The sequence below is a fragment of the Rattus norvegicus genome, chromosome 18, assembly GCF_021556685.1.
Source record: "Rattus norvegicus strain SHRSP/BbbUtx chromosome 18, alternate assembly SHRSP_T2T, whole genome shotgun sequence".
NCBI lineage: Eukaryota > Metazoa > Chordata > Mammalia > Rodentia > Muridae > Rattus > Rattus norvegicus.
This window is the reverse complement of record NC_141551.1, coordinates 60,718,015-60,734,363: the sequence shown is the minus strand read 5'-3', so window position 1 is coordinate 60,734,363 and position 16,349 is coordinate 60,718,015. Positions and strand designations below refer to the sequence as shown.

General features: G+C 46.4%; 1 protein-coding gene across 38 annotated transcripts in view; it reads right to left on the bottom strand.

The window, feature by feature from the left end:
* Positions 1-16,349, bottom strand: part of Nedd4l (NEDD4 like E3 ubiquitin protein ligase) — a 332,826-nt gene that overhangs the window by 34,795 nt on the left and 281,682 nt on the right. For 32 of the 38 annotated variants that reach the window (XM_087592401.1, XM_087592381.1, XM_087592380.1 and 29 more), the window contains 6 exon segments: positions 15,256-15,387; positions 14,641-14,760; positions 13,500-13,697; positions 8,660-8,737; positions 6,320-6,374; positions 1,246-1,304 (listed from right to left, as the gene is read on the bottom strand). In XM_087592401.1, the coding sequence (XP_087448527.1) occupies positions 1,246-1,304; positions 6,320-6,374; positions 8,660-8,737; positions 13,500-13,697; positions 14,641-14,760; positions 15,256-15,387 (642 nt within the window). 38 annotated transcript variants of the gene reach the window in all.

The following is a 16,349-nucleotide window of genomic DNA, read 5'->3' as shown; positions in this document are numbered from 1 at the left end:
CTGGAAGAATCAAGTAACAAATGCAGCCAAGGAGGGAGGAAGAAGGGTCCTGAGACAGGACAGAGAGCAATGCAAAGGCTTGGGTGGGGTCAGCATGGGGAAGGCAGTGTGGGGATAGGCGGCTGAGCATTTGGCCAGAACAGAGGACAGATATAATACACACACTCCCCAGGGATGATCCTGCAGCCAAGATGAGAGCCACAAGGGGAAATCCACAGCTCAACATGCCGCTGTGAACCCGCGGTACATCGATGATAATGAGAAAATCAGAAAATCACTAGAGAGAGAAATATCTGCCCTCCAAGAAATGGCCATCACGTTGGCAGCAAATTTTTAATCATCTCTTTGGAGGCCAGGAGGATATGATATCTCAAAAAAAAAAAAAAAGGGAGGAAAAAATAACAGGATTATGTAATCAGCAGAACCGAGCATTTCATGGAAAAGGCCAACCAGATTGTCTCTCAGCACCCGGTAGCTCATTGGCAAACCGTCACCATGTACTACTTGCTGACGAGTGTGTCACTCACAAGAGAGGACTTAGGACTTTCCCCTCTGTCCATGACCAGAGAGTGCTGCAATATTTCAGGGGCTCACATCTAACCAGCACGGGTGAGGGGCACTAGTGCAGACGTGGTGAGTGGCAAAGTCGATGCACGCTCCATAGCTTCCCGACCTCTTCTCACAGGGCTTTAAAGGGGGAAGAGGCGTGGTTGGCTAGCATTTATTATCACTGTCCTAACAAATGCCAGCACCCTCTAATGCAGGGCTTGGTCCTGTAGCCGATAAACAGGAAGGGAGGAGTGCTTTTCTCTGTGAAGGAGCCAGCACCCACATTTGAGTACAGGGTATGTCTTTCTATTTTTCTGAGTGCTTCTCGTCCTCCTAATTCTCATCTTTAAGCCTATATTAAAATATCTTTACCAACGATGCTTAACTGTTAAAAAAAAAAAAGAAAAAGAAAAAGGAGACAAATCCTGATTATCCATGTAAACCATCCTTTCATAAAGGCCCAGGAAGAAAATATTTCAACCTGCTACCATTACCACACCATTTTTTCCTCCTTTCTAATCCCCGTCAAAGGCCCTGAGGAGCTGTACCCATCGGGAAAACTCACCAAAGAGCTGGGGTGAATCTTAAGCTATTCAACGTTACCAGTCTCTGGATATCGCAGTAGTAACACACAAGAAGTGTGTGCAATACGCAGTCACACATTCATATAAGAGGGGGGAACATGAGAATACTGACCGGACCAGTTATGGCTGGATTCTGTAGTCTTGGATCTTCCCACTGAGTAATTTTGCTATCTGAAAACATTAAAAACATCAGTGCATTAGTTCTAATCCCTTCGGCATACAGGATATTTAAGAAAGAAAAAAAAATTCCCTTTCTAAAGCCCCTTTGGGTTGACCCCAGGGAGAATTTAGTATTTTGGGGTTAGAAGGTGACCCTGCTATTGCATGGCAAACATATATATGATTAGTTAAAAATAATAATAATAAAACGCACAACAAAGGTAAAACCATATCCTTGCATTTTTGGGGCGAGCAACCTGGTAAGTCTGCAGTTATAAACCCCTCTTCCCATAAAGGATTTATAACTTGATCTTTGTTTTCAGAAGGCATAAGGTTTGGTTCCCTAAGAAGCTAACACACATACACATTTCTTCCTTCTCATTTCAAATACTTCTTGAAATGTGCTCCTGATGTTGAAAAAAAAAAAAAAAAAACTGCTTTCAAGTAGAGATTTCTACATCGAACACAGAAACAATCCACCCTTGTACCTCTCGAGTGCACTTGTAACCAAAGCAGCAGAGGTGGTCGTCACAAAAGACAGACGTAGCTGAGTAAGATTCAGAGAGAGAGGGTTCCCTGGCAGCCTGGCTGGGCAGTTTTCTTTCCTCCAGAAGAGTGAACAAAAGAGTTCAGGTGATAGCATAAGAGCAGCTGCCCAGGTTGTGTGGGGTTTCCCAGGTGCATGATCAAAAATGCTTCAGAGGGGCCTGCGTGTGCGGCCTCAGGTGAAGTGCGTCTGGGGCTCTCAGACAGAAAAAGGTTCGAAGGGCAGGCTGGGTTACAACTGGCTACTTCTAAGTTTAAAAGAGAAAGGGATGTGTGTGTGTGTGTGTGTGTGTGTGTGTGTGTGTGTGTGTGTGTGTGTGTGTGTGTATTTATTTATTTCTCTGAAAATTCACACTGCTCATTCTTTTTTTTTTTTTTTTCTTTTTTGTTCTGTTTTTTTTTCGGAGCTGGGGACCGAACCCAGGGCCTTGCGCTTGCTAGGCAAGCGCTCTATCACTGAGCTAAATCCCCAACCCCTCACACTGCTCATTCTTAACCTGGTAGTGAGCAGACTGTAACTCACAGATCCAATTTCAACAAGCGCCCTTAGTTAATTTTTTTTAAACTCTGATGTAATTAAGAAATTTCTTGAAAATGAGACACTGTTAACAAGAAATGCTCCAGGCTGATCATGACTAAAGCAGATGCTGACATATGTACGAAAAAGCCATGGAGAAGATACACTCAAGATAAAACATGGTCTACGTTAAGAAAAAGCGGAGGAAAAAACCAAACCCTTAAGACTACACATCTGCAATGCTAATTCCATTTTAATTTGGCAGAAAAAGTACCTGAATGGAAAGCCCAGCAGCTTCGGGGGGACACCAGCAGATGCAGGTGGTTATTTTAAATAAATGAAAAAAAATTTAAACATAGGTGGTATTTTAGGTTGTCTAATTTCTAAAAGGAGAAAGACTTCGGAAATTCAAAGCTGCTATTGAGATGGAAAAATTAAAAAAAAAAAACAGGTCACAGAATACAGCAGGGCACAGCTGGCTAGAACCCTGTAGCTTGGGTAATACCTGTCTTCACTGGAGGTTTGTCATCAAAATAAACAAACCTCTCTACCACAGGAGGACTTTCAAACCTTCTGACCAGACCTGAATGTCAGACTCCATCGCTGGCACCTGCACTGGCTTCCCTTAGCTTCCTGAGCGGGTGACCGACAACACCTAGTGGCCCTATAACCGGACACCCCAGTCAGCAGCCAGAGGATTAACCTGGCCAGCTGACTTGATTGAATTGAGATTAGTGAAGCAAACCACGGGCTGTGTCTGTGAGGGTTTTCCCAGAGAGGATTAACTAAGGGGTGGAGGAAAGGACAGCCCTAGCCTGCAAGCTAGGTGCTAGGTGGATTTAAAGGAGAAAGTCAAGAAGGGCCATGAGCCTTGCTTGACATTGTGTCACTCTCTTCCTGTCTGTCAGGATGAGAAGCCTCTGCCATACCTGTCTACAGTGGTGATGGTCTGGACTCAAGGGAGCAAAGGACTAACGAGACCTGAAACTGTGAGCGGAAATGAATTCCTCATCCTTTAAACTGACTGGGCCAGCTCTCGGTCACAATGGCAGAAGTCTCATTAACAGAAGCAGTGTTACAAAGCACTGACTACCGAGATCACGAACCTGCCCGCGTCCTTGCCTGTCTTTGGTGATCATCCAATTGTCTTTACTTTATTCTTGCTGGGTGGGGCTTGCATCTGTGTCCCAGACTGATATTCCTCACTCTAGCCCTCCAGGGCCATGGCCTTAATGCCTCTATTCAAGATTTCCTCCGTAGGTCTGGCCCAAGTTTATTCTCAAGAATACATCTGACCACTGTCCTTCGACTCTGGGACCTCTGAAGTTCCTACTGTGTGCAGAGTGAATCTGAGTCCTCATCCTGTCAGATACCTGTTGGCTTGGCCTGGGTGTCATGCCAGCCAGTCCTTTGTGTGTCAGTCAGGCAGAACAGGACTGCATTCCTTTGAGGTTGGTATGGCACGACCAGTCACGCTCCTGTAAATGTCTACCCACATACAAACAAATCGTGACCAAGGTGTTTGAGGGGCACAGCCCATGCAGCAGTTTTCACTGCCAGTGTGGAATGGCTGGCCATATCTGGTTTGTTCTAAACTCAATTTCCACCATGCCTTTTAGAGTGGATCCTGTTCAAAATCAGTCCGGAAGAGAACACACACCCCACAGGGCAGTCTTCAGCCACTGGCAAGCTGAGTACTCCAAAAACAGGTTCACCTTCCAACACCATGCAGAAGACACCTCCTGGCACTCTCTACCAGACATGGGCCCCAGAGAACAGGGTTGTAAGGCATCAATCCCACAATTCCTCTGCACTGCTGACCATGCCCCAGCATGTAACAGGAGCTTCCTGTGTTGTCTTTGTAACGGCTGAGGGAAGAGGCTGATAGTGAAAACAAAGTCCTTCACAGAGTCTGAGCGCTCGGAACCACACGCGTGTTCCTGGGGCTGAAGACCGAATCTTTGTGAAGTGTCACTTACGGGCGGAGGAGTGGGGGACAGTTAGCCACTGTTCCAAAAGAGAACTTGAGAATCTAAACGTGTTCTTTTTATCTTGGAGACATTTCAAATCAAACGACAAGAGGGAAGTAGAGGGAATGAGAAACCAAGCTACGTTAGCTACTGTTCATGGAGTAGGTAACGGAGAGCAGGGCTCGGGGACACACAGATGACTGAACTTCTCTTGTAGCTTTAGTATTTGAGATGCCACTGGCTAAGTGCTCAGCTTCTGGGCACATCTGATCTGTGAGAAAAATGTTTTCCTCAAGAGCGCTAGAGATTTCATTCTAGATCTCTCTCTAACACTTTACACAGAAGGAGCGTGTCAGTAATTATCAAATGAATCAAGGTGTCCAGAGAAGCATTCAGTGCTTCTGAAAGCCTGCCTCTCAGGGCGACCACTGTCCATGTAGGAAATCCACGGTGGCGGCAAAGGGAGATGGTAGATTTTGCCAGAGAACTGCTGGGGACATTTTACTCTGAAGGTGAGGAAACTTCCAGTTCTTATCCACCAGGTGATTAAAGCGGTTTGGGGGTGACCTGAGAAAACCTTGGAAACACAGGGATTTTGTACTTCACACGCTAGATTTTGAGGGGAAAGGCAGATGGCTTCTCAGCATGTATCCCTTTACGGCCGTCCACAGAGCAAAGCTTGGTAAATTATGGAGAACTGTTTTTAGTGGCATTAAGGGTTTAACCTCTCCCCCTACTTTAGAAAGTTCTCCAAATTTAGAATAAATAGTAATGGAGGAGGGGGCGGGTACTTCATGCACGTACTCAGAAAGTGGTCATGTTGACAAGTGTATGTTCACTGTACAGTGCTGGAAAGTGCATGACTCAGTGTTTTTTCTAACCAAAGAAAAACCAAAGTTTATCTATCTTGAAATAATCAGTTTTAACTCCAAGGGTGGCCCTGTCCCCTAAATATTCTGAGTTTTGGGTAGGTCTTCTCACTGACTTCAAACCCACTAATCCTCATGTCTGAAGGCAAGTTCTTGGAGGAAGTCCCTCCTCCCCCGAGATAGCCAATGGTCTGTGTAGGAGCACTGCCTGGGGACAGGATTCTCAGCAAAGGGCTCATGGATACCTGAGCTCACTTCCTGCCTCTGAACTAAACGAAAACACACAACCAGATCCCACCAACTGCACTCGGATTTGAATTTTATCAGAAGCTTCTTTATGCTTTTGTTCATTTTTCAGAAGGTTTTAGGGCTACATGAACATAATTTTATGAAAACACAAACCACTGAAAGACAAAAACAAACAGAAAGGCAAAACAAAACACCCCCCACCCCCTGCACACCAAACCAACCCAAAACGCCCCCAACCCTCCAATACCAACTCGATGGCTAGAAGCAAACGTTATTAGTTGAACTCGTAGATGAAACGAGAAACCGCACATATATCCACGGGTGCTAAAGCAAACATCTTCAGCAGATACACTAAGGTTTCAGGAAAACAGCTGCGAATATCATTAGTGTGCTGGGTGCGGGGACACATGCCAGGATAGAAAATAAGTTCAGAACCGGCACCTCTGAGGTCAGTGCTCCGAAAGCATCCAGTGGAAAACACTTCTCCAGTGGATTTGCTTTGCTTTTCTTTCTTTTTTGTGTTTAGAACTAAATCGTTACTTCTAATCTTATTTTCTATTTCCAGAGTACATTGATTAAAAGCACGAATATCAAGGGACCGTCAGAAACAAAAATAAAAGTTTCCTTTTTTAATTATTAAAAAAAGTTAATGGGTCACAAGATCAAGTTGGGTGGAAGCTTGAAGGACTACTTTGAAGCAACCTTGGGGTAAAGGCACAGTACCGTACAAGGGCACTGACTCTCTGGTATCATTCTCTCCACATAACACCTGGCTGCCTGGACAGGGAGTAAAATGACAGAGCTTCACATCACATTTATGTCACCCTCCCCGTCCTGTACCCCATCACACCTGTGCACACAGCAGGGTCTACTTACTATGGTCAATGTAAAATGTGCGGCCGTCCAGGTGGATCCTTTCTTCCCAGCCAGGCTAGCATCCAGGAAAAGGGGGTGGGGGGTGGGGAGGGAGAAAACACAAACGTCAGTTACAATTCCCAAATCCAAGGCGACAGTAAAACTCCAGGACCCTTCTTTACTCTTCTCTGCAAGAAACACCTTTGCATGGAAAATATTCCAAACAATGCTAACTCGGGCACAGCTAAGAAGTCACACAGGATCAAGTGTCTCACAAGCTTTCACCACATGAAGCTCCAGCATGATGCCATGGGAACCTCGGGGGAAACTGCCACAGCGCTCATTGTGAGGGCTGGAGAGAGGGCTCAGGTTCACAGCACCTGAGGCTGCTGCAGAGGACCTGGGTCTGTTTCCCAGCACCCACAGTGTCTCAAAACTGTTCGGAATTCCAGTTCCGGCAGACCTGATGACTCCTCCTTTCTGATTGGTGGGTACCCGCACACACATAGTGTCTCTCCACAGACTCAGGCCAAACAAAAATACGCATAAAAATAAACCTAAGGAACATCTGTAAAAGAGTTTAGCCACAAAGTGCTTATTTAGTTAAAATTCCTACTGTGTACTTGAGGGACAGAGGGGGAGGGTTCACATAGCTATGTAGCACACAGTGGCTGAGTAGCCCAGTGCTGAGGCCTCTCACCATTTACACTCAGGCAGCTAACCAGCTTCCCCTCCCTTCCACCGCCTGCAGATTCGGGTGTCCGTCTATGCCTGTGCCTGTGCACAGGGGTAGCAATGGGTATGGAGCGCTGAGATGCCTTGACTGTTAGGATTGTTCTCTGTCCTAACAAGGCAGGGCCTCTTGGAGAGCCTGGAGCGTTTCTTTCAGTCTGTCTCCTAGCCAGTGTGTTCTGGGGACTGCCTTTCTGCCTCTGCACTCACAGCTGACAGGAAGGATGCCACACCCCTTCTTGTTTTTGAGGGGTGGTGTGGTGTGGTATGATGTGGTATGTGTGTGTGTGTATGTGTTTTGTACGTGCATATGTCTGTGCAGGTGTACATGCCTATGCCTGTGGAAGTCTGAGGAGGGACTGGGTGTACTATTCACACCCCACCCTATTTCTTTGACACAGGGTCTTTCTTTGACTGAGCTTGGAGCTAGTTTAGTAGCCAGCAAACGCCAGCCAGCTCCCTGTAGCACCAGGGCTACAGGCGTGCATATGGCCGAGTCTCGCTTTTCATGTGGGTCCAGAAATTTGAACTCGGATCCTAATGCTTGTGCGGCAAGCACTTTTTTACACCGAGCCATCTCTCCAGCCTAAGAGGTTCTCTTAGACTTTCAAAAGGCTCTTATCCTTGGGAAATAATAACGACGACTTCCATTTAAAAAAAAGTTTGTCAGAGGTTGGGTGTGGTGGTGCATGGCTGCTATCCTAGAACCAGGGAAGTAAGAGCAAGGGGATTTTGAGTTCCAGCCTGGTCTGAGTCATCCAAACAAATAATACTAGAACCCCAAACCAGAACCAAACCCAACCCAACCCTGTCCCCTCATCGCCAGCATTTTTTTATGAAGGGCGCGCTCTTGAAGAAGGCAGACGGTAAAAGTTTCATCCCAAACCCAGTACAGATCAAATTATATCATGCCTCCAAAGAGGAACAAAATTGCAAAACAAAACAAAAATCAAAACACTACCCTCAGGTACATAAAGAGTCCACGACAAAGGGAAAAACACTTAAAAAAAAAAACAACCCTACAGGTTAAGTGACTTTAGGGAAGTTTTCTGTGATTACTTGTGCCCTTTCTTTCCACACTGTTTTCCTGGCTTTTGTTCTTAGGACTTTGTCAACAGTATGGCTGGAGCTCGGGAGTTGCTAAGTTACAAAATAAATGCACGCTGTTTAAATTGGCACCTGCAGTATATGTCCCTTGCACATGTCCTGTGTCAAAAATGAACTCCCACTAATGGCTGGTAATTAAAAGCCGCTTTATACAAGCACTGGCTCGTAATGTACTAGAATATTCCTTCAAAATGCCCGACATCTAACTCTACTGAGGAACATTGACCAATGGACCCAGAAAGCCTGGGGCAAGGGCATTGGGGCAGGGGGCACTGGGGCAGGGGGCACTGGGGCAGGGGGCACTGGGGCAAGGGCATTGGGGCAGGGGGCACTGGGGCAGGGGGCACTGGGGCAGGGGGCACTGGGGCAGGGGGCACTGGGGCAGGGGGCACTGGGGCAGGGGGCACTGGGGCAGGGGGCACTGGGGCAGGGGGCATTGGGGCAGGTGCACAGGCTTCCCATGAACTCGGGGAGGATGAGCACACATTTCTGGACCATTTCATGTCTCTGTAATATACTCACAGGAAGAGGGCCCAGGTCATTGGGGTTTAAAGATGCTTTTGACCGCATATGTACTGGAAATTTCAGCCGTGGATCTTCCTGCAGGAAAAATGTACATGACAGCTGTTAAGAGGGGTTCCCTGTGTGCGCTCATTGGCACCTTCCCATCCTCCATGCCTTCAGGCACCCGGGAGGGATCCTGGTTGTCTGCTTGGTAGAGAAAACCTGGCTACCATGTGTTAGAAAAGGAGAACAAACCTTTGGAGGTTAACTGTTTCCCCAAGACTCAGAGAAGGGGAAAGGGGAAAGGCAACCAGATTGGGAGATGCATGACTGTCCTCCAGGGAGGGAGAGGAGTGAGTGTTCAGTCTCTAAGTGCGACCCTTTGAGAACACTATTCCTCGGTACTTGGGCTCCACCTCCTCCTTCTGAATCTGTCTGACCAGAGAGTCCATGTGCTATTCCAGAGATAGCTTGCTTCATCCTATGAAATTATATGTATGCTAGCGGGCGGCGTGAATGAGACTACCCATCATGCTCTGATGATTAGGTTCCCACTCCTGTCTTAACATAAAATTTGTAAGCGTGTTTCCTTAAGAGATATGTTCCTCAGAGGCCAAAGAAAAATCAGTGAAAGAAATACATACTCTGCCAACTTTGGTCATGTTTTCTCCTTTGCAAAGAAGAGACAGACATCTCATCTCGCAACATCCCCTGTCTCTGTTTCTTTAGATAAGAAGTTATCAGAGACTCAGTTTCCCACACTCACTTGGAGAGGATCCAGAGTTGGGATTTGCCCTTCACGTAAAGCCAGTTGGAATGTGGTGGGGCGTAAAGAATCCAAAGCTTTTAAACTCAAAAGATTAGAAAACAAACAAAACTCAGAACGAGACCCAGTCAACTGGAACAATAACGCCATCAACCCAGGTAAAAGCAAGCTGTGGAGACATCTGACACCAGCTCCGTCCCAGCAAAGCGAATAAAGGCTGCGTGTGCTGCTGACAAATTGACAAAAGGTTTTACTGCTTCACCAGCTTCCCAGATCAACAGTGAGAGCCAGGAGCGATGGATTAGAACAAGGGGAGAGGTTTTGGAAATAGCAAGAATAGAAAAGGGTACAAGCAGTACAAGCAGCCCCATCTCTATAAGTGAGGGTAGATTTTAATTGAAGACATAAATCACCGGAGTGCTTTGTGAGGAATGCTGACCCTGAAGCTAATGCATCTTTCGAAAGGCTGAGATGTAGTATTTCCAGTGTTCTGTAGCACACAGCAGCACACAGAGCTATGCCAGGATTTAGGATTTAGAGAGGCCAAGAAGCTGATAATTAGGATATCGCTTGGAGCTGGCTAACTGCACAGAAGACTTAAATGAAGTCCACTAAAGTTACTCATCTAGTGTTAACTCTGAGATGGGACAGGCGATACCACGGCTGCCAGGGACCCTTGAAATCCCAGGTAGCCAATGACCAAGTGAGGGTTATAGAAATCCTGGGGTGTCTATTAGGAGGTGGGGATTCTGGGCACCATAGCCAGAAAGGCTAGCAATGGAGTGAAGTTAGTTGTACAGGACAACTGGCTCTGTGGGCCACAGATCGGTGATATAGAGAAGAGGCAGATGCTAAGATTCATGGAGAATCAGGACCTGGGGGAGTAGGAAGGGGCCAGCACAGCTTTGCAGGTCTGATAAAATGGCTTTGTGTGGAAACCACGCGTCAGAGCATGGGCAGGCCCCAAGCCAAGGGCTCATATTTGATCATAGTAACAGTAGTCCAAAAAAAAAAAAAAAAAAAAAAAATGGCTGCCGCTGCCATGAGGACTATTGTTGTGGTAACTCCTGAGGCTGCTGTCCCTTGAACAACCCAAGGAGGTAGCATTTCTGTAGCTGAAGGACAGACATGGCAGATAAGGTCTGACAATGCTTAAATGGTAGGACAGAATACTAATGAGGTCTTCAACGACAAGAATACCAATCAACCAAGTAGATAAAACACATCTGCCATTTCTACATTTCCTCTGGGTAGGGGTGTGTGTGTGTGTGTGTGTGTGTGTGTGTGTGTGTGTGTGTGTGTGTAAATATATAAAATACAGGGATGATGATTGGTTAAAAAATAATCCTAAATGTGCCTTTCCCCCTTCAGTCTCCTCACAGCAGCCACACTGGGTTTGGTTAGTGTGGACTTGGGGTAGCTGTGATTTAACTTAAGGCATAAAGTCTGTTGTGAAGACAGGCCAAGGCTTTGTCCTGTGAAAGGCGTCCATATACTTTTAGCTGCTCCCTTAGCAAGGGGGGATGAAGAAAGGCCTCTAGTGACTTCCAGCACACATTGCTGCTGGTGAGGCCAAACCCATCCATTATTATGAATTTTTTTAAAAATTGTGGTCAGATATGATTCCAGCTGGACTGCTGGCACACGGCCTTCATCGCCCGTGTGATTAAAGGCTGCGTACTGTAGACAGGAGTCTACCGGCTCTCTCTCCTGGTATAAAGGGAATGGCGCCTAAGTCTTCTCGAGCTTACAGGGAAGTTTAAGAATCAATGGTACAGGATGAAGGGGGGTATCTTCTCCATCTCCGGTTTGTCTGATTGGTTGTTTCCCCCTCTTCTGTTACAACACTCAAATCTAAGGAGAGTGCGCTGTCCTCACTGTGCTTGCAATGCCAACTGCAAACGCCCCTGAGTTCAGAAAGCATCTTTTCTCTTCCTGCCTCTCCCACCCCTTTGTCAAGACAGACATGCGGTTCTGAATCTGTTTTCCAAGATGAGAATGCTGGATGGGGTCGGTGTCTGTGTTTGGACGAGAAAACACAGCTGTGTCAGCGCATCTGCCTGCTGAGGGAGGGGAGGTAACTTGAGGGATTTCCAGTGGTTGCCTAAGAATGTTCAACGGTAGCAGCCATGAAGTGTCTCAGGAAAGTTAAGTGTTCAAAGGATCAGACTGGTCAAATAGCAAGAGTCTAGGTAAAAAGAGACAACGGGTGATCAAAAGCGAGTTTCATTTGGCACCGGTGCCAGCAGTAAATAAAGTGTGTGCTATTTAAAATTAGTCCTGCCCAGTTGCACTTACGCTGCAGTTGGGGCGTGAAAGGCTGCGAAAAGGTTAGGGGATTTCATTACTAAGCTAGTTCGTATTACTAAAATCATAGCTTATGTTGGCAAGCCACAGTGGCTCCACTCACTAATCCTGACTTTTATGATATTTATCCCCTATCTCTGGAGCTCCGATTTTCTGGCTAAGGGTATGAAACCCAAACAGCGCTGTGGAAAATGGGAACACCAGAAGGACAGCCCAGGTTCTGTGTCAGTGACAGGAAAAAAAAAGAAAAAGACCCCAAACCAATCTCTAAGGTTCTACTTGCCAAAGAGCTGCTCTCTTGGCCCACGAGCCTGTAATACTACCTTCCCACTCAAAGGTGAGTCAAACAAATCTCCTTGTCATTCTGTGCCTCTGAAGTAGTTATCGGTTTACCAAGTGAATGTCACCAGACCTTGATGGTAAGGCCCTTGGCAGGCAGGTAAATTCCTTTCCTGCAAAACAGGGAAAGGCCCTGAGGTTGGTTCAGTTGCACTGTGGGGTGTCTGGAAATTGGAGTGCATTCCTGATTGTCACTATATTGGGAGGGCTATGGCAGCCATTAGCCTTCAGTGGTGGGAGCCAAGGATGTTAAACATCCCGCAGAGGAAGGTCCAGGCCTGCCCCAGCTGCCAAGAATGCCCTTGTGGGGACATGTTGCACCTCAGTCCACAGGAATTTAGGGAGCACACTGTCTGATTCTCAAGGGATTGAATTAAATTACGCCACAGACTGAGAGTAAATGATAGCCAAGGTCACCTTGGTTGAAACCTTTACCTTAACACAATACCACTGTTCCATCGACTGGGCAATCACACAGCTAGAAACAGGAACCGGTTGTGCACGTGCACAACGGATCCGAGAGGGAAGAGCGAGCCAGGGAAGACTTGGGTTAGTTCTGATCACGGAGCACAGATGCTGGAGGGGCAGCATTAATCTCCGAGTTTGCTCTACACAATTCGATTGATTGGACAGGCAGAAAAACGAAAAACAAAAACAAAACAAACAAACAACAACAACAAAAACGAAAGAAGTTCCTGCTGCATCAAAACCAACAAGAAACAAGAGAGAAATTCATCTGAATTACAGGGTTAGGGATTGCAATGGAGGAACGCTGACTTCTAGCAAGTGCTCTGTGCTGCCTTGAAGAAGCTAGCTCTGAGTAGGCTGAAGAAACAAAGAGCTGACAGAGGGCCAGGGAGGCACTCATTCACCTTGGCCTCAACTCATTTCTCCCAAGTGCAACAACACACAGGCTCTTTCACGAGTGTGACTAAAGAAAGATCAGCGTGAGAAGAAAATCAGTTTGGTCAAAATGTTCACTTGGAAGAACAGTCAAGCCTCCATCAGGTCACTAGGGAAATCTGAATGTACGAAGAAAGGAAAGAAAACGTAGCACGGAAATTGAAAATGCTCATCTGAAATGACCACTAGAGAGAAAAGCGACAGGGAGAACACTAGTTTCAAATGTTAACCACTCCTATTACAGTAAACTAATAGCATGAGACGTGTTACAATGAAGTCAAAAGGCTAGCAATGTGAAAGGCTGCCCTTGCCCCCAAATGGAACTTAAAACCAGAGCTTTCCAGGGCTGCCACACTGGTATAGCGCCCTATTGGCCAGCAGTTGTGACTGTGCATCTAAGGTACCCACCAGCCCCTCAGGACACTCGCTTCAGAGTTGGTGATGAAACTCCTCTAGAAGGACCCAGGAGGACCGAGTCAGAAAGGAAAAGAATTAACCAGAGCTCATGGTGAGAACGGGGCCAAATAAAAGCATCAACCTTACCCAGGTTGTCGTCTTTGTGTTATGGTCAATGAAGAAGGGTCGGCCGTTTGGCGCTATCCTCATCTCCCAGCCTGGTGGCAGGAAGCTCTGTGTGACTTTGTGTTGTGGTTTGGGGGAGTTGTAAGGTGATGGCTGAGGGGACTGTGGATTGGAAAGGGTATCTTTCACAGCACGGCGTATGGGTGAATCCTTGGCACCCTAAGGAACAATAATGAGTGTTAGAACTCTTCACCACGGGCCAATCCAACACGTCACAATGCAGCTGGTATTAAGCTCTTCCTTGGAGAGCAATGAGGGAGAGGCTCCCCCGAACCCCCATTTCTCCATCTACTTTCGAACCAACCCTAACTTTATGCCTTTGTATTGGTTAGGTGTGCAAGAACATCAAGGATGAATAGCCACAATTCTTTGCCAATCATGCCTGCCCGAAATACCATTTTATGGGTGGAGATTTCAGAGCAGAGCAAGACAAGTCCTTGCTCTCAAAGAGCACGTAGTCTTACAAACACAACTGCCGGGTTTTAGAACCTGGAAGGAGACCTCCACTGGTGGAGGCAGCCACCCGGAATGACAGTCATTATCCCACATTCCCGACAGTCTGGAAGTGCTGTCCCCAGCTCCCACTGTGAGGAGCTTGCCTCAGAGCACGTTAATTTACTCCTATCTTCTTTGGCTTTAGAGTGTCTGCCATTTATGACGCTCAGGGCGGCCACTGAAACACGACAAGGATAGCATACAAGCAGATGTACAGCAATGACTTAAGAGATGAAAACATACATTAGAAACACGTACCCACACAATGGAAGACCCTACGGTCAAAGGAAATATGAACGAAGCGATCGCTATAAAACAGAAGCCACTCGGAAGAATGATGAGATCTGATGGCGTAACAGGCAAGAAGGAGCAAACACAACAGGTACAGGTTCAGCAGAGAGCGCACCGGCGGTGCTAGCCAAATGAGAATGAAGATTATGACAAGAGTCCAGAATGTTAGCTGGCCGAGACACTGAAGCATGTGGGCAGTCTGACACAGCAGCCTTCGCCACCTGCCTCAGGAACAAAGTCCAGTTTAGAGAGAAGAGAGAATGAAGAGAAGCCATGGGACAGAGATGACCCTGGTTAGACGAGGCGGCCTTCTCACCTCCAGTGGGGCAGATAAGGTTACTGTTGGCGAGCTGAGGCTACGAGGCCGGCGGATCTGAGGTTCGACTAGGTGGTTGTTACTGTTTGTGGCTGATCCAGAGGCACCGTCTTCTGCAAGCTATTTTGGAGGCAAAAACAAGTTAGCTTTGTATGAGGATCTCCCTGTGTGTGATTAGGAGCATGAACCCCAATGACAACACACACAGCCATAATAACAGGTCTGGCCTATTTAAAGCATAGAGGAAATAATTAAAGCTAATAGTGGGGGGGGGTGGCAAAGACTTGGGAGGCACATGGAACAGAAATAAAAGTAAGCCACTGGCCCAACTAAAAACTAGCCATGGAGATAAAGAGATTCAGGGTGCGGGAGAGGGAGCTGTCCATGGTCACAAGCTCACTTTCTGAATGTATTTTTACATCACATTAAAAATGTATGTCTCCAAGGATCAACGTCTTCCTCAGGCAAATATTCTACTGAAAGTAACACATGTCTTTGGTGAGATCTGTTTTAAATACAGGCCCTTCCTAACAGAGCATGAACGCCATGCTAGGTTGGACATTACGTCTTGGCTGCTAAGGTCCTTGAGTCTGGGTTGCATGGTGATCTTCATACCTGCATGATTGGTCGAGTCCAAGTTGTGGTTCGATTGTTATGATTGACATAGTATGTGCGTCCCTTAGCATCTTTTCTTTCTTCCCAGCCTGAAGGTAGGCCCGGCGTGGTATGTACATAGGCCACTGATGGCTGTTTGTGCAAGAAATTATTATTATTTAACAACTAGAATTTGTTCTCTGACCAGTTTAATAAAGTAACTAGAAAGTTATATTTCTCTGGGCAAGATTAAGTTAATGCTGGTTGTACAGGGGAAGAAAAAAAAAAAACAGCCAACCAAACAAAAAACAGAGAAAAGCAAAACAAAACCCACAACCCATAAACAAAGAGTATCTGGAAATCTGAAACAAACTGACTCCAAGCGCTTCCACTCTCCTGGGAGAAGGAAGGCATCCACATTCTTACAAAATCATCTCTCTGAGGTCTTAAATAGGGAACCGTTACCAAAGTGTCAGTAAATAAAAACAAGGAATCATACCCTGGTCCAGTTGCTAAAGTTCATTGGTAAACCACACAGTTCGAAAGAGAACCACCCAGTGTTCATGCCCAGAAGAGGAATGAGCGCTCTAGACACCTTTACACGGCTGCCTACCCGTAGATGCTCAGTGCATAGTTCTTCCTGAGGCCCAGTGCACACAAACTTTCAGGGCAATATGTGACACTGAGTCTCTCCTCTGACTTGCACTGCTGTATGGGGACATAATCTGCAGGATCCCTGGTGTGTTTATGCTCCCCAGCTCAGGAGGTCCTCTAGACCTCTGGTGAAGGATTCCTATAGAGTCTCCTATTAGAGGCAGTGTTTATACCAGCGTAATGACATAGACTATAACCCTCCCACGGTCTGCGATGTCTAGTTTGAACTATAAATAGATAGTGCAAATTTTTTACTCTCTTTCTGTCTTCCTTTTCTTGAGACAGGGTTTCAGTATGTAGCTTTGGCTGGCCTAGGACTCATATGTAAACCAGGAAGGCCTTGAACTCCTAGAAAGCCTGCCTCTGCCTCTCCAGTGCTGGGATTAGAGACATGTGCCACCACACCCAGCATGAATTCCATCTTTTTAGATGAAGACTTACTGCGACTTTGGATTATGTAA